This window comes from Peromyscus maniculatus, chromosome 11 (assembly GCF_049852395.1).
Source record: "Peromyscus maniculatus bairdii isolate BWxNUB_F1_BW_parent chromosome 11, HU_Pman_BW_mat_3.1, whole genome shotgun sequence".
Lineage (NCBI taxonomy): Eukaryota > Metazoa > Chordata > Mammalia > Rodentia > Cricetidae > Peromyscus > Peromyscus maniculatus.
Window position 1 is genome coordinate 66,446,819 of NC_134862.1, and position 22,289 is coordinate 66,469,107.

Genomic DNA, 22,289 nt, shown 5'->3' on the forward strand with positions numbered 1-22,289 from the left:
GAGAGAGAGAGAGAGAGAGAGAGAGAGCGCTAACTCTCTAATCACGTTTATAAAGGGGCTGGAAGTAAGGTGAGGAAGAGAAGGGACACAAGAAGTAGAAAGATCAAACAAAGCAATGACCTTTAACAGATACCAAACTATCCTAAAAATCACCAAATTGTACAATTATAAAGAGCAAATGGTATGGTAAGTAAATTACACTTCAATAAAGCCATTTGCCAAAAAAGAGAAAGATATATGCAGTAGTATATTTCAAATGATAAAAAAAAAAAAAACTTAATTGGCTCTCTCTGCTGTAATTTACAGATCTGAGACACTCAGGAACTTATTTAAACTTCACAAGATAATAAATACTTATAATCTCCAGATCACAGCCAGAAAACAGACACACGGTGAGGTTCAATAGCTCATTAGTCAGCTACCAACCCCAGGACCAAGACTAGAACTCCAGCTTATTTAACTTCAAACAACAAAACTAAGAGGAACTTTCATTTCTTTATAAATATAAAAATAAGCATTTTTGCACATGGACTAATATTTTTGAATTAGGAATTTTCAAAGGCAAAGAAATTACTTACATACTGAAGACATCAAGTTTGGTAATGTTTAAAAAAAGAATACACCGGGTGGTGGTGGCGCACGCCTTTAATCCCAGCACTCGGGAGGCAGAGCCAGGCGGATCTCTGTGAGTTCGAGGCCAGCCTGGGCTACCAAGTGAGTCCCAGGAAAGGCGCAAAGCTACACAGAGAAACCCTGTCTCGGGGGAAAAAAAAAAAAAAGGATACTTTCTTGAGGACTAAAGGCCTGGGTTGATAAATCTCACATGAAAATAAAGGCACCTAACCAGAGATCTCTAAAAGGCCCTTTTAATTGTGTTCCACAAAATGAAATCTTCCACCAAAGAGGGAGGCGTATTTTCACAGCCTATTTCCTGCAGCTTCAGTAATTTAGCCAAAACAACAATCACTTGCTTCCTTTTAATTTTTTTCTACCTATTAACAGGTAAGATAGCGGTAGTGTTCTCTATCTTGCCCTTTTTTCCACTATTCTGAAAAGGCAAAATATCAATGGCAGAATTTAACCAATGTTATCTTTATATAAGCCTCCTGATCAAAGACTGAAAAATATATCCATGAGAAATGAGAGTATAAAGCAGATAGGAAGTTGAAATTGTAGGAGAGGTATAGAGAAAACTAAAGCAAGTATACCAAAGACCCTTTAAAGACTTATTATAGGGCATGTCACAACACTGAAAATAACAAAGTTACAAAAGTACAATTCAGTCTGTTTCTTTTTTAAAATTTGAACTAAATTTACCAGGCATAAAATTTTAACTTATAGTTCCAAGACACATATATTCAATAATCTACTCTGGACTCCAAAAGTCATAGAAAGCACTGCTGACAACACTCTGGACTCCAAAAGTCATAGAAAGCACTGCTGACAACAGGAAGGCTGCTGCTCTGACTTCTGCCTAGTAAAGCACAAAGTCGATACTGCCTTGTTATTCTCACAGGCAACACCTTACCACTTCCTTGTGCCTTTAAAGGCTTCCTTTTCAGAACAGAAAACAGTTTCCTCCTGCCTGACTTTAAGAAGTTACATATATGACTAAAGTTCCAGAATAATTCGAAGCCAAGAAATAAAACTGAAACATACTTAACTACATTAAGTGCTGGACAATAACAACTACTAGAGGGAAAAGTGCTTTAAAGATTTCTGATAAGTCTGTCTTCAATCCACTATCCTGCAGTATGGTTTACATAACTTCAAATATTAAGATTAATCATTATAGGTTGAGTTTAACTCAGCCAGCAACTTGTAGGTCACATCTGACTGAGCCAGAAGTTGTTAAAAAGAAGACCCAAAGAATTAGGCTGTGCCTTAAGTATCTCAGAAAGGGAGATCTACTGCATGGCTGATCTACGTAGGTGTTTCCTTCTCCTGTGCTGAAATCCAGACTTCACAACTCTGAGTCAGTTTGACTCAGGGAAGTCATGAGGCCACAGACTGGACATGACAGCATGCTGAGTAATGAATGAGACACACTGTTTCTGAGCAGAAACTTGAAGAATTAAGAGTGTTAATAAAGTTCAGGCATAGTGGTGCATGCCTTTAGTTCTAGTACTTGATGAGAAGAGGCAGGAGGATCTCTGTGAGTTTGAGGCCAGCCCAGTCTACATAGCAAGTTCCAGGCCAGCCAGGAATATACAAAGACCCTGCCTCAAAAAAAGTGTTAGAAAAAAAGTTATTTATGGGAACTAAATGAATATTAACTGTTCCTTTCTCTCTCCTCTCCCCAACACCACCCATTAACTCATGAAGCACTTTTAAGAGGTAAGGAAAAATTTCTTACTAAGCAAGAAAGTTGCCGGGCAGTGGTGGTGCACACCTTTAATCCCAGCACTCGGGAGGCAGAGCCCGGCGGATCTCTGTGAGTTCGAGGCCAGCCTGGTCTCCAAAGCAAGTTCCAGGAAAGGCAAAAAGCTACACAGAGAAACCCTGTCTCGAAAAAACAAAAGAAAAAGAGAAAGTTGTAAAACTATATTCATTCCTAACACTTCCCATATTTTCTTTTAAATACAATTTTTTTAAAAATACTGTTCTTGCTTTGACCGCTGACAGTATGCTGTACAAACTGGACAGTCAAGATACAAAGGAAAAAGATTGTTGAACTTTGCCAAGACAAGGCAAGATAATCATTCAAGATTCCTTGTTTCACAGAAGAGTCTACCAGTTATTCTGCAGGACACAGAGGAAAAGCAACTGCTGAAACATGCCAATACAAGGCACAACAGGCTTTCAAAATTCCTGCTTCATAGAAAAGTCTGCCAGATATTCTAGGCCCATAGGCTGAAGATGGATGCTCCAACACTGCAGAAGAACTTGGGGTGACTATCCAGGCAGCCAGATGTCTCTGCTATTAGGTAATATTATATCCTTCTGGGGTCTTTGATGGAGTTAAAGACTAACTATTGGCTAAAAGAACAACCATACTGGCAATGCAATCTCTCTCCAGCATTGGATAATTTGTGAGCAATGATCTGTACTGTTCTAGAATGCCTTCTTAAATTCCTCATGATATTAATTAGCTTAAAATGTAACCACACAGTCCTAATTTTCAGCATATCTTAAAAAGAATTGAAAAATAGTTAAGTAACAGAACAAAGGCTTCACTCCCCGCCCCCCCCCCCCCATCAGTTTGACAGTCCTAGCTATCAAGTCTGAGAAAACAAGAAACTTCAGACAATGCAATTTTAGGCTGGTCCACACAGATTATCAAAATGAAGGTGAGAAAATGATATTCTTTTTAAAAGTAAACTAGATTCTTAATTTTAAATAGTAAAATAGGATACTTGTAGAGGTCTTTTTCATAATGTTAAAAAAAGTTATTTTGGTGTCAAAACTCAATGAAAAGGGGCAGGCAAAGTGGTACATGCCTGTAGTCCCACCTACTTGGGAAGCAAAAGCAGGAGGATCTGTTGGGCCTAGGAGTTTGAGGCCAACCTTGGCAACATATTGACATATCAGTTCTTAAAAATAAAACAAAATACAGTAGCCAGCAATTCTACTCCTAGGTATGCTCTCAAAACCTAAAAACAAAGATTGAAAGATACTTGTGTACCAATTTGCATAGCAGTAATATGCAAATTAACAAAAAAAGTGCTAACACTTAGAGCATTCACCAGCAAACCAGTGTTTAATTATGGCCATCACATACAAAGGAATATTATTCAACCTTATAAAGACTAGAATTTGAACATTTGCTTCAACATGGATGAACCCTGAAGACATTATATGTAATGAAATAACCTAAATATAAAAAGATGAACATTATATGATTGCACTTTTCTGAAAGTGCTCACAAGAGTCTCATTAACTGAGATTCAAAATACGTAGTTAACGTGAGCTGTAGGGAGCAGAGAATGGAGATTTATTATTTAATGGGCAGTTTGTGAAGATAAAACACTCCTGGAGATGATGGTACTGGCTGCACAAGTCTGAATGTACTCAATAGCAATAACTACATACCCAAAAACAATCAAAATAGTAATTTTTATACTAAATGTCACTGTTGCTATATATTCTATGACACATAAATTTATTCACAACATATTTACATGACATAAATAAATACTTGTTTATTTATTTATTTACTGAGACAGGACCTCATTATAGAATGTAGCCCAAACTGGACTTAAATTCATGTTCTTTCTGCCACAGACTCTGAAGTGCTAAGACTACAAGCACGTGCCACATCACTCAGAAAATATTTATGCTTTAAAAATGTAATGTTACATAAAATAGAACGGCTCTTTGAAAAGTGGTTTGTCAATTTCTAATAAAGTTATATAACAGATATCATGATACACACCTGTAATCCCAAGATTTTGAAGGTAGAGACAATAAGATGAGAAGTTCAAGCCCATACTGGGCTGCATGAAACCCTGCCTAAAAATAAACAAACAAGCAGGCAAAAAACTAGTAAAGTTAAATATATTCTTTATCATATAATCCAGTAACTCAATAGTCCTTTGAGATCTGCTCAAGAAGATACTTGTCCACAGTGATTACAAGTATATTCACAACTGCACAAAACAAAGCAAATGTTCATTAATTTGTAAATGAACAAACTACAATATGTGCCTATAACAGAATATTTACTCAGCAATGAAAAGGAATGAAACACTCAAACACTAAAAAATTAAAATGGAAAAACACATTAAATTAATGAAATCAGAAATATAAAGATATGTACCCTACTATTTCATCTAGCACACAGCTAAGAATGCAAAAGTGTAACGTTAGAAATTAGATCTATCCACCCTCCGAGACTGCAACTGTTCCCTGAGACAGAGCCTGCCAGCACCCGACTGGACTAAGAGTTCCAGTTTCAGGCCAGTTGGCAGGCAGACCACCTGCACACAGGTCATACTACCACCATCCCCCATCAGACCCTGTAACCCAAGCCCCACCTCCCCCAAATCCCACCCACCCTCCAAGACTGCAACTGTTCCTTGAGACAGAGCCTGCCAGCACCTGACTGAACTACGAGTTAAGTCTTTATCCTCATACCCGAACACTCCAGCCCCTAGACTTTGGGCCCAGGGGCACAACCCTGCACCCCTACACCCCCACCCATTGCAGTTCCAGTTTCAGGCCAGTTGGCAGGCAGACCTCCTGCAGACAGGCCAGACTACCACCATCTACCACATGCTAAGACTGCAGCTACTCCCTGAGACAGAGCCCACTAGCGCCAGTTGGACTAAGAGCTGCTCCCTAAGACAAAAAGTCCATCAGCAAGAGCTCCCACTGGATAAAGAGTATCAATCAGACCAAGAGAGGCTCCCTCAGACACAGATACCGCTTGCACCAAGTGGAGAAAGAGATGGTTAGACGCCAGTGCAAAAATACAGTCAACAACATAAAAACCAATATGGCTCCATCAGAACCTACATCAGCAAGACCTGAACATCCCAACAGAGAAGAAACAGAAGACATCTACCGTAAACATGACTTTAAGAAGATATTAGAGATCTTAAAAGAGGAAATGAAAAATTCCCTTAAAGAAATCAAGGAAAAGTCAAACAAAAAATGGGAAGAAATCAGTAAATCCCTTAAAAGCCAAGAGAAAACAATTAAACAAGTGAGGGAAACAGTTCAAGATTTCAAACCTGAAATGGAGTCAATAAAGAAGACACAAACTGAGGTAATGCTGGAAGTGGAAAACCTGAGTAAACAAACGAACAGGAACTACAGATATAAGTATAACCAACAGAATGCAAGACATGGAAGAGCGGATCTCTGGCATTGAAAATACGGTAGAAGAAATAGATTCATCAGTCAAAGAAAACACTAAAGCCAACAAAGTCATGACCCAAAATTACCAGGAAATTTGGGACACCATGAAAAGACCAAACCTAAGAATAATAGGGATAGAAGAAGGAGAAGAATACCAACTCAAAGGCACAGAAAATATATTCAACAAGATCATAGAAGAAAACTTTCCCAACCTAAAGAAGGAAATGCCTATAAAAATACAAGAAGGTTACAGAACACCAAATAGACTGGATCCCCCCAAAAAAAGTCCCCTCGCCACATAATAATCAAACCACTAAACATACAGAATAAAGAAAAAATATTAAGAGCTGCAAAGGAAAAAGGCCAAGTAACATATAAAGGCAGACCCATAAGAATAACACCTGACTTCTCAATGGAGACTCTAAAAGCCAAAAGGTCCTGGACAGACATTATGCAGAAACTAAGAGACCATGGATGCCAACCCAGACTACTATACCCAGCAAAACTCTCAATCAACATAGACGGAGTAAACAAAATATTCCATGATAAAACCACATCTAAACAATATCTCTCCACAAATCCAGCCCTACAGAAAGCACTTGAAGGAAAAATCCAACCTAAGGAAGTTAGATACACCCATGAGAACACAAGCAATAGATAGTCCCATACCAACAAATACCAAAGAAGGGAAATATACAACACTACCACCAAAAAATAACAGGAATTAGCAATAAATGGTCATTAATATCCATCAATATCAATGGTCTCAATTCACCTATAAAAAGACACAGGCTAACAGAATGGATATGAAAACAAGATCCATCCATTTGCTGCATACAAGAAACATACCTCAACTTCAAAGACAGACACCACCTCAGAATAAAAGGCTGGGAAAAGACTTTCCAATCAAATGAATTTAAGAAGCAAGCTGGTGTAGCTATCCTAATATCTAATGAAATAGACTTCAAACTAAAATCAATTAAAAGAGAACAGGAAGGACACTACATATTTATCAAAGGGAAAATCTGACAAGATGAAGTCTCAATTCTGAATATTTATGCCCCAAATACAAGGGCCCTGACATTCGTAAAAGAAACATTACTAAAGCTTAAATTGCACATCAAACACCATACACTAGTAGTGGGAGACTTCAATATCCCACTCTCACCAACCTCACCAAATGGACACGTCTGCCAGGCAGAAACTTAACAGAGAAATAAGGGAACTAACAGACATTATGACTCAAATAGACTTAATAGAAATATACAGAATATTCCACCCTAACACAAAAGAATATACCATCTTTTCAGCACCCCATGAAACCTTCTCCAAAATCGACCACATGTTTGGTCACAAAGTAAATCTCAACAGATTAAAAAAAAAAATTGAAATAACCTCCTGTGTCTTATCAGACCACCATGGCTTAAAGTTAGATTTCAGCAACAACAAAAATTACAGAAAGCCTACAATCTCATGGAAACTAAATAATGCCCAACTGAATCACCAATTCAAGGAAGAAATAAAGAAAGAAATTAAAGATTTCCTAGAATTCAATGAAAATGAATGTACAACATACCCAAACTTATGAGACACCATGAAAGGAGTGCTAAGAAGAAAATTCATACCTCTAAATGCCCACATAAAGAAGTTGAAGAAATCTCACACTTGTGACTTAACAGCACAACTGAAAGCTCTAAAACAAGAAGCAAACTCACCCAGGAGAAATAGACGCCAAGAAATAATCAAATTGAGGGCTGAAATCAATAAAATAGAAACAAAGAGAATACAAAGAATCAATGAAGGAAAGAGTTGGTTCTTGGAGAAAATTAACAAGATAAATAAGCCCTTATCCAAATTAACCAAAAAGCAGAGAGAGAGAGCATCCAAATTAACATAATCAGAAATGAAAAGGGGGATATAACAACAGACAGTGAGGAAATCCAGAGAATCATCAGGTCATACTTCAAAAACCTGTACTCCACAAAATTGGAAAATCTGAAAGAGATGGACGATTTTCTAGATAGGTACCCCATACCAAAGTTAAATCAAGACCAGATTAATTATTTAAATAGACCAATAACCCCTAAGGAAATAGAAACGGTCATTAAAAGTCTCCCAACCAAAAAAAAGCCCAGGACCAGTGCAGAATTCTACCAGATTTTCAAAGAAGCACTAATACCAATACTCTTCAAATTGTTCCACACCATAGAAACAGAAGGAACATTACCAAATTCTTTTTATGAGGCTACAGTTACCCTGATACCCAAACCACACAAAGATGCAACAAAGAAAGAAAATTACAGACCAATCTCCCTCATGAACATTGATGCAAAAATACTCAAAAATACTGGCTAACCGAATCCAGGAACACATCAAAAAAATTATCCACTATGACCAAGTAGGCTTCATCCCAGGGATTCAAGGGTGGTTCAACATATGAAAATCTGTCAATGTAATATACCATATAAACAAACTGAAAGAAAAAAAAACCCACATGATCATCTCATTGAATGCTGAAAAAGCCTTTAACAAAATCCAACACCCCTTCATGATAAAGGTTCTAGAGAGATCAGGAATACAAGGAACATACCTAAACATAATAAAGGTAATTTACAGCAAGCCAACAGCCAACATCAAATTAAATGGCAAGAAACTCAAAGCGATTCCACTAAAATCAGGAACAAGACAAGGCTGTCCGCTCTCCCCATACTTATTCAATATAGTACTTGAAGTTCTAGCTAGAGCAATAAGACAACAAAAGGAGATCAAAGGGATACAAATTGGGAAGGAAGAAGTCAAACTTTCATTATTTGCAGACGATATGATAGTATACATAAGTGACCCCAAAAATTCTACCAGGGAACTCCTACAGCTGATAAACTCCTTCAGTAAGGTGGCAGGATACAAGATTAACTCAAAAAAATCAGTAGCCCTCCTATATACAAATGAAAAGGGGGCTGAGAAAGAAATGAGAGAAACATCACCCTTTACAATAGCCACAAATAATATAAAATACCTTGGGGTAACTCTAACTAAGCAAGTGAAAGATCTGTATAAGAACTTTAAGTCTCTGAAGAAAGAAACTGAAGAAGATATCAGAAAATGGAAAGATCTCCCATGCTCATGGATAGGTAGAATCAATATAGTAAAAATGGCAATCTTACCAAAAGCAATCTACAGATTCAATGCAATCCCCATCAAAATACCAACACAATTCTTCACAGACTTGGAAAGAACAATACTTAACTTTATATGGAAAAACAAAAAAAACTAGGATAGCTAAAAGAATCCTGTATAATAAAGCAACCTCTGGAGGATTCATGATCCCTGACCTCAAGCTCTACTATAGAGATATATAGTAATAAGAACAGCTTGGTATTGGCATAAAAACCAACATGTGGACCAATGGAATCAAATTGAAGACCCTGACATTAATCCATACACCTATGAACATATGATTTTCGACAAAGAAGCCAAAACTGTACCATGGAAAAAAGAAAGCATCTTCAACAAATGGTGCCGGCATAACTGGATGTCAACATGCAGAAGATTGCAAATAGATCCATATCTGTTGCCATGCACAAAACTCAAGTCCAAGTGGATCAAAGACCTCAACATAAATCCAGTTACACTGAACTTGATAGAAGGGAAAGTAGAAAGTAGTCTGGAACGAATTGGCACAGGAGACCATTTACTAAATATAACACCAGTAGCACAGACACTGAGAGACAATTAATAAATGGGACCTTCTGAAACTGAGAAACTTTTGTAGAGCAAAAGACACAGTCAATAAGACCAAACATCAGCCTACAGAATGGGAAAAGATCTTCACCAACCCCACATCTGACAGAGGGCTGATCTCCAAAATACATAAAGAACTCAAAAAGCTAGACATCAAAATACTGAACAATCCAATTAAAAAATGGGCTACAGAGCTTAACAGAGAATTCTCAACAGAAGAATCTCAAATGGCTGAAAGGCATTTGAGGAACTGCTCAACATCCTTAGTCATCAGGGAAATGCAAATCAAAACAACTCTGAGATACCATCTTATACCTGTCAGAATGGCTAAGATCAAAAACACTGAAGACAGCTTATGTTGGAGAGGATGTGGAGCAAGGGGAACACTCCTCCACTGTTGGTGGGAATGCAAACTTGTACAGCCACTCTGGAAATCAGTATGGTGGTTTCTTAGAAAATTGGGAATAAGTCTTCCTCAAGACCCAGTTATACCATTCTTGGGCATATATCCAAAGAATGCTCAATCTTACCACAAGGACACATGCTCAACTATGTTCATATCAGCATTATTCATAATAGCAAGAACCTGGAAACAACCTAGATGCCCCTCAACTGAAGAATGGATAAAGAAAATATGGCACATATACACAATGGAGTACTACTCGGCAGTAAAAAACAATGATATCATGAAATTTGCAGGCAAATGGATGAAACTAGAAAATATCATCATGAGTGAGGTAACCCAGACTCAGAAGGACAATCATATTATGTACTTACTCATAAGTGGATACTAAATGTGAGGGAAGGGATGGCCAGACTGCAACCCACAACTCCAGAGAGGCTAGCTAACAGGGTAAGACCCTTGGAGGGACACATGGATGACCCTGTGAAGGAGAAGTGGATGAGATCTACATGAGTGGTCTGGGTGTGGAGGGTGGCAGAGGGCGAGGAATGGGGGATTAGAACATAGGGAAATGGGAGGATCAAGCTGGAACAGGGACAGAGTGGGAGGGCAGGGAGGAAGATACCATGATAGATGAGGACATCATGGGAATAGGAAGAGGCAGGGTACTGGGGAGGCTCTCAGGAATCCACAAGGTTGACCCCACCTTGGTCTGCTGGCAGTGGTCCAGAGGGTGCCTGGACCAGTCTACTCTGATGACCAGCCTAACAAATAACCTAGCTGTCCTCATAGAGCCTTTGTCCAGTGACTGATGGAAGCAGATACAGAGATCCACAGCCAGGCACCAGACTGAGCTCCAGGAATCCAATTGATGAGAGAGAGGAGAGATACTGCAGGTAAGGAAAGTCGAGATCATGATGGGAGGACGTGCAGAGATGACTGGCCACACTAGTGGAAGCCCATGAACTGTGGACTGGTGGTTGTGGAGTCCCCATGGGACTGGACTATGCCCTCTGGATACAGAAGATGGTTTGGCTCCAACTGGTTCGGGGGAACCCAGGCAGGGGGATCGGGATCTGTCTCTGGTCTATGGGCAGGCTTCTGGAATCCAGTGCCTGTGGTGTGACACCTTGCACAGCCTTAGTGCAGTGGGAAGACCTGCCTAGGCTCAGTGTGCTGGGCTCTGCCGACTCCCCATGGGAGACCTCGATTTGGGGGATGTGGGGATATGAGGTGGCTTGGGAGAGAGGGCTGGGGTGGGAGGATAGAGGAGGGGGGATCTGTAGATAGTATGTGGAGTGAGTAGAAAATTTCTTAGTGAAGAAAAATGAAAAAACTGTATGGCCATGGCAAAAAAAAGAAAGAAAGAAAGAAAGAAAGAAAGAAAGAAAGAAAGAAAGAAAGAAAGAAAGAAAGAAAGAAAGAAAGAAAGAAAGAAAGAAATTAGATCTATTGTTGCCAATGGCTGAGAATTATTAAAAAAAAAATCTACTATAAAGGAGTGTAGGGCTGTTTTAGGAATAATCAAAATATTCTCTAATTTGATCATAAGGAGTTTAAATGAATGTATCATTTGATCAACTTCATTTATCATATATGTAGAAGAAATCTTTACTGTTTGTAAAAGTATATATATATATATATGCATATACATGTATATAAAATACTACCATCAACATAAACACTTCTGCTTCTACAATATGTTTTGTTAAAAAGTATTCAATAAGTAAGATGAATATCTGAACCTCTAATGTTGTCCCAGTTTCTAGGTACGACCTTACTGCAAACAGGACAGAGATGAAAACATGTTCTTCATTTTCTCTTCTACATGCATTTTATTCCCCAAAAGCCAATGGGTAAACTCATAATTTCAATATAGTAGAATTAACTACATCATAAAGAAACCAGAGATCATAAAGGAATTGGAAAAAAATGGGTTAAGACAAACTCATCTTACAAATCAGTAACCATATAAATAGCATGCCGACCACATTTTCCCATTTTCCCTTCCCTCTTATGTTTTTAAATGAAGGCCAATTTTAGAAGAAGTGCCATCTGTAAAAGGTCTAAGAAATGGACAAGGAAATGGGGATCAGAGGCAAGTGCATACATGGTTTGTCTGTATTTCCTTATTTAAACAGAAACTGCAATAGTTTTTAGAAGTATTGTAGTGTTTACTTAGTGAAACAACAGGACTTATACAATGCAAGTCCAAGTTTCATCCTCAGGAGAAACTAATAAAACATTAGTGCTATAATTGTATATTAACTGAATTCAAATATCTAAAACTCTATTTGATTCTTAAATTTAAAACAGATATACTTATTCCTGCCTATGTACAAAGATCTCCTAAAATACCTACTTTAAGTAGGAAAGCAATCTATGCAATATATACAAGCTGTTGGATCTTCTCTACCAGATCTCAAACCTTAGTACACATCTAAATTCTCTGGGCACTTGTCAAAATGCAATTATTTAACACAAAAGTTAGAATTTTTTACTAAAGGGAAATGGGGGAAATTCCAAGGATTCTGCATTTTTAGTAGATGTAGCAGGTAATTTTTTTAGTGATCTGAATGAATTATTTTAGAAAACAATGGTCAACAAGCTGAATCTGGTATCCATGTAGTATCTCCTTATTGTGAAGTCCATCCATAGACTATATAATACTTGGCATCATCACAAGCTTGTGATCAACTTGCTTAAAATCTAAAAATAAATTTAAATAGAATCTTCTAATGTATTTTGTGAACAAAGAAATAAAAGTATTATTGGTTGGTTTTTTAAGAATAGTTAGACTATAAAATTTGAAACGTCCAAACCATTACTTTTTCTGTTATAACGTAATATGTAGTATGTAAAACACACCTAAAAGAAAGCAAGCCAGGCAGTGGCGGCACACACCTTTAATCCCAGCACTCAGAAGGCAGAGGCAGGTGGATCTCTGAGTTTGAGGCCAGCTTGCCTGGTCTGCAGGGCAAATTCCAGGACACCCAGGAAAGAGAAGAGGAGGGGAGGGGAGGGGAGGGGAGGGGAGGGGAGGGGAGGGGAGGGGAGGGGAGGGGAGGGGAGGGGAGGGGAGGGGAGGGGAGGGGAGGGGAGGGGAGGGGAGGGGAGGGGAGGGGAGGGGAGGGGAGGGGAGGGGAGGGGAGGGGAGGGGAGGGGAGGGGAGGAGAGGAGAGGAGAGGAGAGGAGAGGAGAGGAGAGGAGAGGAGAGAAGAGAAGAGAAGAGAAAAGAAAAGAAAAGAAAAGAAAAGAAAAAAGAAAAGAAAAGAAAAGAAAAGAAAAATGTGAATTGCCTAACATTTCACATTAATTCTGTTGAACATTTTATGAATCAAGCTGGTAGCACATTCAGCCATTATCTCAGCAGTAACAACAGGAATAGCTCCATGGACTCCATGCTCCTTTGAGAAGACTCAGGGTGCCCTTTGTCTTCAAGGTACAGAGGACCATAAATAAAAAAGGGCAGTCTAATAATGATTTAGTCCTATAAAAAGGCTTGGCCCTTAGACATCTATCTCCAAAAGCTGCCATAGAAACCCAGAAAACAAAACCAGCCTCAGCAAGGATGAAGTAAAAGTGAATGAAAAATGCTAAATAAAGGGAGAGGATAGGGTCAAATTTGTTTGATTTGTTGTGGTTGGTTTTTATTTTTCACATATTTGTTTTTACTTTAGTTTTCAGTTATATACATAGTATATGAACCAAGTAGAGAGAAATGTGGGGTCTGGGGAGAAAGACTCTAAAAGCATGCGAAACAAAGAGAAAGCAAAGCTACATGCTTTGTGCTAGTAGACAATAGACTGGAAAATGGAGTAAATCACACCTGTTTGAGCCTCAATTTAGTAAGCAATAATTGTATCTATTTCACAAAATTGCTATAAAGAACTTCAAGAAAAATACCTATCATGATTTCATGTACTATATAAAACCTAAGCTCCTGATCCACTTGTAAACACAATAGAAGTTTTTCATTAGAAAGGAAAACAGAGAAACAGGAAATTGGAGCAGGCAGTAAAAAAAAATTATTTACAAAACCTCTGAAGGTGATCTTAGTTGCAAACATATTAAATAAATAAACTTCCCCTTCAATAAGCAATATTCAATACAGCAAAGGAAAGAAAACACGTGCAAAAAAGTGGAAGGCAAAAGGTCATATGACAAAAGTTATATAACTGAAATCTAAGTAAAACTTAATAGAAGCTCAGAGAACAGAACATTTCTTTTAGCCATGGGGGAAACAGGCAAAGGGATATCAAGAAAGTCTTTGAGGGCCTGGAGGTGTATCTCTATAGCACAGCATGAGGCTATCCCTTGTTCCCTTGATTCAATACTCAGCACCGGAAAAAAAAAGAAAGAAAGAAAAAAAGACTTCAAGGAAAAGGTCTGATTTGTACAGGGTTATAATGGATGAAACATACAATTCTCTGAAACAAAAATGTTTCCAGTGCACCAGTGGAAAACTCCATCTGTAAACAATGTAAGCATCCTCTCTTAAGCATTTACTCACTATTAAGCCAAAAGTTATACTTGACAAATCTCCCCACACTATCCCATCTCCTGCCCCCATCCATTTCTTTACCAAGTCTTCCTAATTTTAATCTTCTAAATATCTTACAAATCCATTTACTTCTCTCTTCATCCTTTCTTTGGCCAAACTACCATTATCTCTTGACTGAGCAGGCTTCTGACTGGTCTCCCAGCACACAGATCTACCTTCTATACTGTATCCAGAGAGGTCTTTTCAATGGCAAAGATATCACCATCACCTTCCGCATCCAAATCTTTGACTCAGGTATTTCTCTAGCCTTACCTTAAACCATTTGCCCTCCCAACATTGTGTTCCAGCCCCTCTAACCTTTATGACAATCCTTAAAGTTGCCATGCTCACTAAACCAGGACCGCTAGACAGGCTATTCTTTCACCCTAGAAAGAACACTCACCTGCTAATCTCCTTTACCTAATTAACCACTATTCACCCTTCAGGACTTGGTGCTGATGTGACTTCTTCAAGAAGGCCTTCCCTACTGTCTTACACTAAATTTGATCATTTTAGTTATGCATTCTTAATCATGTGCTTCCTTCTAAATGCTTATCAAAGTTTCAATTTTATGTTTATGTTCTGTTTATCTGATTGTGATTCTGACTAAACAAAAACACTTCTATCAAGACCAGGCCCATAAATAATGTTGCCTTAGGTTGGACCTACCAACATACCTATTTTTACTTAAAAACTTCCTTTTCTGTGAAAATATCTGTAAGAAGCCAACAAATACAAGCATTAATCAATGTCCTGCCTGTGGTACAACATATGTCTTGGAGACCCAATGCAGTACCTGCACCAAGTCTCTCTACTCTTATCTCATATTCATTCTCTGTTTAGAAAATCCCTCCTCTTGTAGTCTAACAATATTATTCAAAAGCTACTAGTAAAGAGCCTGAGAAGTTCAGCTTAAGCCCAGGAGAACTGACTTGGTTTGCTGGAAGACAGCAATGTTAACAATGGGAGAAAGCACCTCAGTGGTCCATTCAAGTCAAATACAAACTCCCAGTTTTAATTACATCATTTACAAGAAGAGATGGGAGTACAGTAGACTATACTGGTTAAGCAAGTACCTGGCATTCTCTGTTTCTGTGCCCCCAGACCTAGAACTACAGCTGTGTATTATCACTCGTGGCATTTTTTATGTGAGTTTTATGGGGATCAATCTCATGTCCTAATGCTTGCAATACAAGTACTTTCCCAACTGAGTGTTCTCTCCATCCCTCAAAAGACACTTCTAAAAAAAAATAAGTCAAGACACAAAAGGGGAAAAATAATTATAGATCACATATCTAATAAATTATGTCCAAGATATATGAAGAAGCCACACAACTCATGTATTCAGATTTAATATATCACTAAAGAAGATATATGAATGCCTGATAAAGCATATGAAAAGATGTTCAATAGCATTAGTCTTTAGGGAAACATAAATTAAAACCACAATGGATATTACTACATACTTCTTGAAGTGCTAAAATGAACAACATTGGCCATGCCAAATGTTGAGGAGGATGTGGATTTGGAACTGAGCACTGCCAGTAGGAAAATGGTACAATCTCTTAAGAAAACAATCTGGTAATTTCTAAGAATGTTAAACATATACCTACCATATAACTCACTAGTCCAGAGAAATAAAACTGCATGTCAATAGAAAGAGCGAAAAATAAATATTCACATTACCATTACCTATCATAGTTACAATGAATAGCAAAATGATCATCAAAAAAGAATATCCATCCAGTTATATTCTACAAAACAAAACAAAGAACTTAACTACTGTTGCATGTAATATCTCAGTCTTAAAATGTCCTAAAAGAAGCCAGACCAGAAATGAGCATCCTCCTCTATATCATATGATTTCACCTGCATGAAATTTTTTAGGGATGGGACAATTGTTCAGTGGGTTAAGGCACTTGTCACAAGCCTGACAACCTGAGTTCAATCCCAGAGACCCACATGATAGGAGGAGAAAAGTTCCAAAAAGTGTCCTCTGGCCTACAAACACACACACACACACACACACACACACACACACACACACACACACACACACAATTTAAATTTTTTTAAAGAAATGTGAACATCTAAACTAATCTAAAGACAGAGAACAGATTAATGATTGATAGGGGGGCCAAACTTGGGGTTGAAAACAGACAGGAAAGATTAACAAGGGACACATACACTCACATTCAAACACACACACACACACACACACACACACACACACAGAAAAAAATAGATGTTTGTTCAATAATTGCTATTGAAAATAGTTTTCATAGAATATATTCTGACTATGGTTTCTCCTCCCCCAACTCCTCCCGGGTCCTTCCCAACTCCCCAATCACCCAAATTCACACCCTTCCTTCCTCTCATTAGTACACAAACACATCTAAAAAATAATAAGATTAAATAATAACAAACAATATGGGTGGTGATGGCACATGCCTTTAATCCCAGTACTCGGGAGGCAGAGAGACAGGCAGATCTGAGTTCTGAGTTCGAGGCCAGCCTGGTCTACAGACTGAGTTCCAGGACAGCCAGGGATATACAGAGAAAACCTGTCTGGGAAAAATAAAAACAAACAACAACAACAAATAATAATAATAATAATAATAATAATAATAAACAAACTGGGATAGGATAAAACAAACTAATAAAAGAAAAAAGTGAAAGAAAAGGTACAAGAAACACATCATAGACACAGGGACATACATACATGTTCACACACAGAGAAATCCCAAAAAAACACAACATTGGAAATCATATTACACAAAAGATCTGTAAAGAAATCGATTAAATAAATAAAATAAAAATAATGCCCAGGCAAAGCATTACGAGAAAAGGCGCCTCCAAAACTGCCCCCAGTTCCTTTTGTGTTGGCCTTCTTCTGCTGGGCAAGGGATCTGCCCTTATACCAGTATATACCCAGTGATACTCCATTGGAGAAAACTAATTTTTCCTCTGTGAACAGTTATTAATTGGAAATAGCTTTGGGGTTAGGGATAGGGCCTTGTGCTGGGACCCCATCAGGCTTAGAACCAGTACAGGCCCTGTGCATATTGCCACAGTCTCTGTGAATTCATATGTGCATCAGTCCTGCTATGTTTAGAAGGCATCTTCTTGGTATCTTCCACCCTGCTGGCTCTTACAATCTTTCTGCCTCCTCTTCCACAGGATTCCCTAAGCTCTGAGAAGGATTTTTTTTTTTTTTTTTTTTTTTTTGGTTTTTCAAGAAAGGGTTTCTCTGTGTAGCTTTGTGCCTTTCCTGGGACTTACTTGGTAGCCCAGGCTGGCCTCGAACTCATAGAGATCCGCCTGGCTCTGCCTCCCAAGTGCTGGGATTAAAGGCGTGCGCAACCACCGCCCGGCCCTGAGAAGGATTTGATGGAGACAACCTATTTAGGATGGAGTGTTCTACAGTTTCTCACTCTCTACATACTGTCTCATTTTGAGTCTCTCTTTTTGATCCAATCTGCTGCAGGAGGAAGCTTCTCTGATGATAGCTGAGGACACTGACCTATAGATCTATGAATATAGTAGAATATCATTAGGAGTCCTTTAATGCTGTATTCCTTTAGAGTAGTGGTTCTCAACCTTCCTAATGCTGTGATCCTTTAATCGAGTTCCTCATGGTGTGATAGCCCCCAATCATAAAATTATCTCATTGCTATTTCATAACTGTAATTTTGCTACTGTTATGAATCGCAATGTAAATATCTGATATGTGACTCTAAAGGGGTCAAGGTCCAGTCTGAGAATCACTGCTTTAGGAGAACAGTGGTATTTGGTTTTGCCTAGGTCCCTGGGCTATGTAGTCTTAGGTTCTTGGACAACCAAGCAGCATCGGATATAGGTTCCAACTCATGGAGTGGGCCTTAAACCCAATCATACATTAGCTGGTTACTCCCACAAGCTGTATGCCACTACTGCACCAGCATTATCTTGCAGGTAGGTCACCATTGTGGACTGAAGGGTTTGTAGTGGGATTGGCATTTACCTTTCTCCTCCAGTCACATGCAGAATACCTTCTAGTACCATAAACATTGGTCAGTATGGGTGAAGGCTCTAGGTAGATATCAATTCAACTCCATGTTCAATGAGCTGTGGAAGTGTTGTCTTCAGCTACAGGGCCTTACCATCAATTTGTGGAGAGCAACAAATAGCCTTGACAATAGCATGGGTTATTTGGGGGTGTCCAAGGGGCCCTTTGTGCCAACGACTCAATTAGATGTAACCCATTCTCAGAACTGGAGGTTTCATTTGGTAACAAGAGATGTCTAGTTGGGCTTTATCTCCCTGTTTTGGTGATTCCATTTAGACTTCTTTCACATATGTATATATTTTAAAACACTTCTACTGAATTGGCTTTCCATAGGACCCTTCAAATAGCCCTGTTTTAGGTGTCCCTTCCCATGCTCCCTCCCAAGCCCTCTCTTCCTTGCCCTTTGTTTGATCCTCCCATTCTAGACCTTATCTCACACACCCCATTTACCCATGACTGTCTATTCTAGTTCTTCTCCTTAAGGAAATGTATCCCTCCCCCCAGTCCCTTACTCTGTACCTAACCTCTGTGGTTGCATGGATTGTAGCCTGTTTATCAAAGACTTAACAGTTAACATCCACATAAAAGCGAATACATACGTATTTGTCTTTTGGGGTCTGAGATTATGTCACTCAGGAATATTTTCTAGCTCTATCCATTTACCTGTGAATTTCACGATTTCATTTTTTAATAGCTAAGTAATATTCCACTGAGTAAATGTACAACATTTTTTTTATTTAGTCTTCCACTGATGGACAACTGTTTCCAGTTTCTGGCTACTATGAATAGAATAGCAAATATATAATTTACTGTAAATATGCCTAAGAGTAGTTCAGCTGGATCTTGAGGTAGAACCATTCTCAGCTTCCTGAGGAACCGACACACTGATTTCTACAGTGGCTATAAAGTTTACACTCCCATCAGCAACAGATGAGTGTTCCCCTTACTCCACATCCTCACTATCCAAAGCTATCATTTGTTTTATTAACCTTGGTCATTCTGAGTGGTATAAGATGAAATCTCAAAGTAGTTTTGATTTGCATTTCCCTGATGACTAAGATGTTGAACATTTCTTTAAGTGTTTCACATGTGTGAAGGACAATATGTGATTTAAGCTGTAGTAGTATTACTTTCATGAACTTAGGTGCCCTTGTGTTTGGTGCATAGTTAGAATTGCCAAACAAAACTAAGCATAAGAGCTAACACTATATACTTACTCATCATATAGTTTCCCTTCCCTCTCTCTTCTGTTTAATTTTGGTTTGAAATCTATTTTGTCTGATATTAAAATGGCTAAACTGGCTTGCTTCTTAGGTCAATTTGCTTGGAATATCTTATGCCATCCTTTTACTGTGAGGTGTTTTCTATCCTTAATGTTACGTTATATTGAACCATCTAGCTGGATGGTTCCTGTTTTTGAATCCAATCTGTTAGTCTATGTCTTTCTATTAGGAAACTGAGACAGTTAATTTTGAGAGTTATCAATGAGCAGTGTTTATTGATTCCTGTAATTTTGCTGTTATGATTTGGTTTGCTGCACCAAAACCTTTTGATTTGCTGGTCTGAGATTATTTATTCCTTATGTTTTCTTGGGTGTGGTTTACCTATTCAAGTTGAAGCTCCTTCTGTAGAGCTGGGTTTGTAGATAGCTACTGCTTAAATTTGGTTCTATCGTGGAATGTTGTTTTGTTTTGTTTTTCACCTATTGTGACTGAAAGTTTTGATGAGTGTAGTAGTCTAGGCTGGCATCTGTGGTCTCTTAGACTTTTTAGAACATCTTTTCAGGCCCTTCTGGATTTCAGAGTCTCCACTGAAAAGTCAGGTCTGCTTTTATATGTTACTTAGTCTTTTTCCTTGAGCTTTAAACATTCTTTTTGTTTTGTGTGTTTCTTATTGTTTTGTGTGTTTAATATTTTTTTTTTTTTTTTTTTTGGTTTTTCGAGACAGGGTTTCTCTGTGTAGCTTTGCGCCTTTCCTGGAACTCACTTGGTAGCCCAGGCTGGCCTCGAACTCACAGAGATCCGCCTGGCTCTGCCTCCCGAGTGCTGGGATTAAAGGCGTGCGCCACCACCGCCCGGCGTGTGTTTAATATTTTGATTACTGTATGTTAAGGGGAATTTCTTTTCTATTCCAGTCTATTTGTGTTCTGTATGCTTCTTGTACCTTGACAGGCACTTCCTTCTTTAGGTTAGGGAAATTTTCTTCAATGGTTTTGTTGTAAGTATTATCTGTACCTTTGACCTGGGCTTCTTCTCCCTCCTCTATTCCTAGGATTCGTGTATTTGGTCTTTTCATAACATTCCATATTTCCTGAATTCTGCACCTGGATTTTTTTTTTTTTTTTTAAGATTTAACATTTTCTTTGACTGAGGTATCCATTTTTTCTACCTTGCCTTTAATGCCTCGGATTCTTTCTTCTGTCTCTTGTATTCTGTTCGTGGGGTTTACCTCTGAGGTTTTTGTTTACCTTACTAAAATTTTCATTTCCAGTTTTCCCTCAGCGGTCTATTTCTACTTTCATGTCTTGAACTGTTTTCTTTGCTTCATTCCACTGCTTGTGTTTTCAAAGATTTCACTAACAGATATGCTTATTTCCTCTTTAAAATCCTTAAGCTTCTTTATAATAACTATTTTGAAGTCCTTGTGTTTCAACTATAGTGTATTACTCAGGGCCTACTGTAGTAGGGTTGCTGGGTTCTGGTGGAGGCATACTGGTTAATACTGACCATGTTTCTGTGCTGGTGTCTAGGTATTTGAGTTTGGGATGACTGTGATACTGGTATTGATATCTGGTCTTATCTCGGTTGGATGGGTTTTTTGTTCTTTGGTTTCTGTTGCCCTCTCTGGATCTCAAGAGAGTGTGATGGCTGTGCTGTGGGTTGCTTGGTACAGAGTGCTTCTGAATCCCTACCAGATATAGCCACTGGGGGGCCCAGGTAAAACATATTTCTAGGGGTTTCGGACTGACACAAAGAAATGGGAATGGGCTGGGGGGTAGGGGGTGAGGTGAAAGGGTCCACAGGATGGAGAAAAGCTGGTTCTGCCACAAAGTTTGGCCAAGTCCCTAGGGAATGGGGTCAGAGAGGGAGGACAGGCTGCTATGGGACTGAGATGAGACTGGGGAAGTGGAACTGGAAGACAGGAAGAAGAGTCGGATATTTCTTTCTTGATTGTATGGATAGTTTCATGGTCATTTACATATTTCACATATTTCATAGTTCACATACTTACATATTTCACAACACAATGCTATATTTTAAATATGTGTAGTTTATTGTATCCATTTCATCAGATTTTTTTAAACTAATGATCAGAATGTTAGATTTTTAACTCATTTCCAATTACTGAACTGGCCACAGTTATTACTAAGACAAACACAACTCAGGGTCTTCAAGATTTCATGTCTTTTAAACTATCAAAAGTCTCACTGGCTTGATTAAACACAAAGAGGCCTAGAAATATATGCTTTTATATAAAAAGAATCACATTTTATATTACTAATAAAAAATACAGGATTTTTTTTAGAACTTTTTCTCAATATAGAAACATCTGACCACTCACCTACACATGCTTTTTCATATTGTCTACATGATAAAACTTCCACAAGTCCATGAAGATGCTCTATTTAAGTCATAGCTTTGAAAACACATCCAGCATAACCAAAGCCTTTACTGTGCAGTTATGGTGCTATACAAAACTCACAAGTAAATTACAGTAGCACGTTCTAAATTAACATACACTATTTTCCTTGT

At 38.3% G+C, this 22,289-nt stretch overlaps 1 protein-coding gene across 5 annotated transcripts in view; it reads right to left on the reverse strand.

Moving 5' to 3' along the window:
• The window catches only part of Rasal2 (RAS protein activator like 2), a 301,544-nt gene that overhangs the window by 265,219 nt on the left and 14,036 nt on the right, over positions 1–22,289 (reverse strand). Inside the window, exon 1 of one of the 5 annotated variants that reach the window (XM_076547763.1) lies at positions 4,376–4,934. The exons of the other annotated variants lie outside the window; for them this stretch is intronic. Within the exon in view, the coding sequence (XP_076403878.1) occupies positions 4,376–4,511 (136 nt within the window). The 5' untranslated portion in view covers positions 4,512–4,934. Of the gene's footprint in view, positions 1–4,375; positions 4,935–22,289 lie in introns of those variants that run through there. 5 annotated transcript variants of the gene reach the window in all.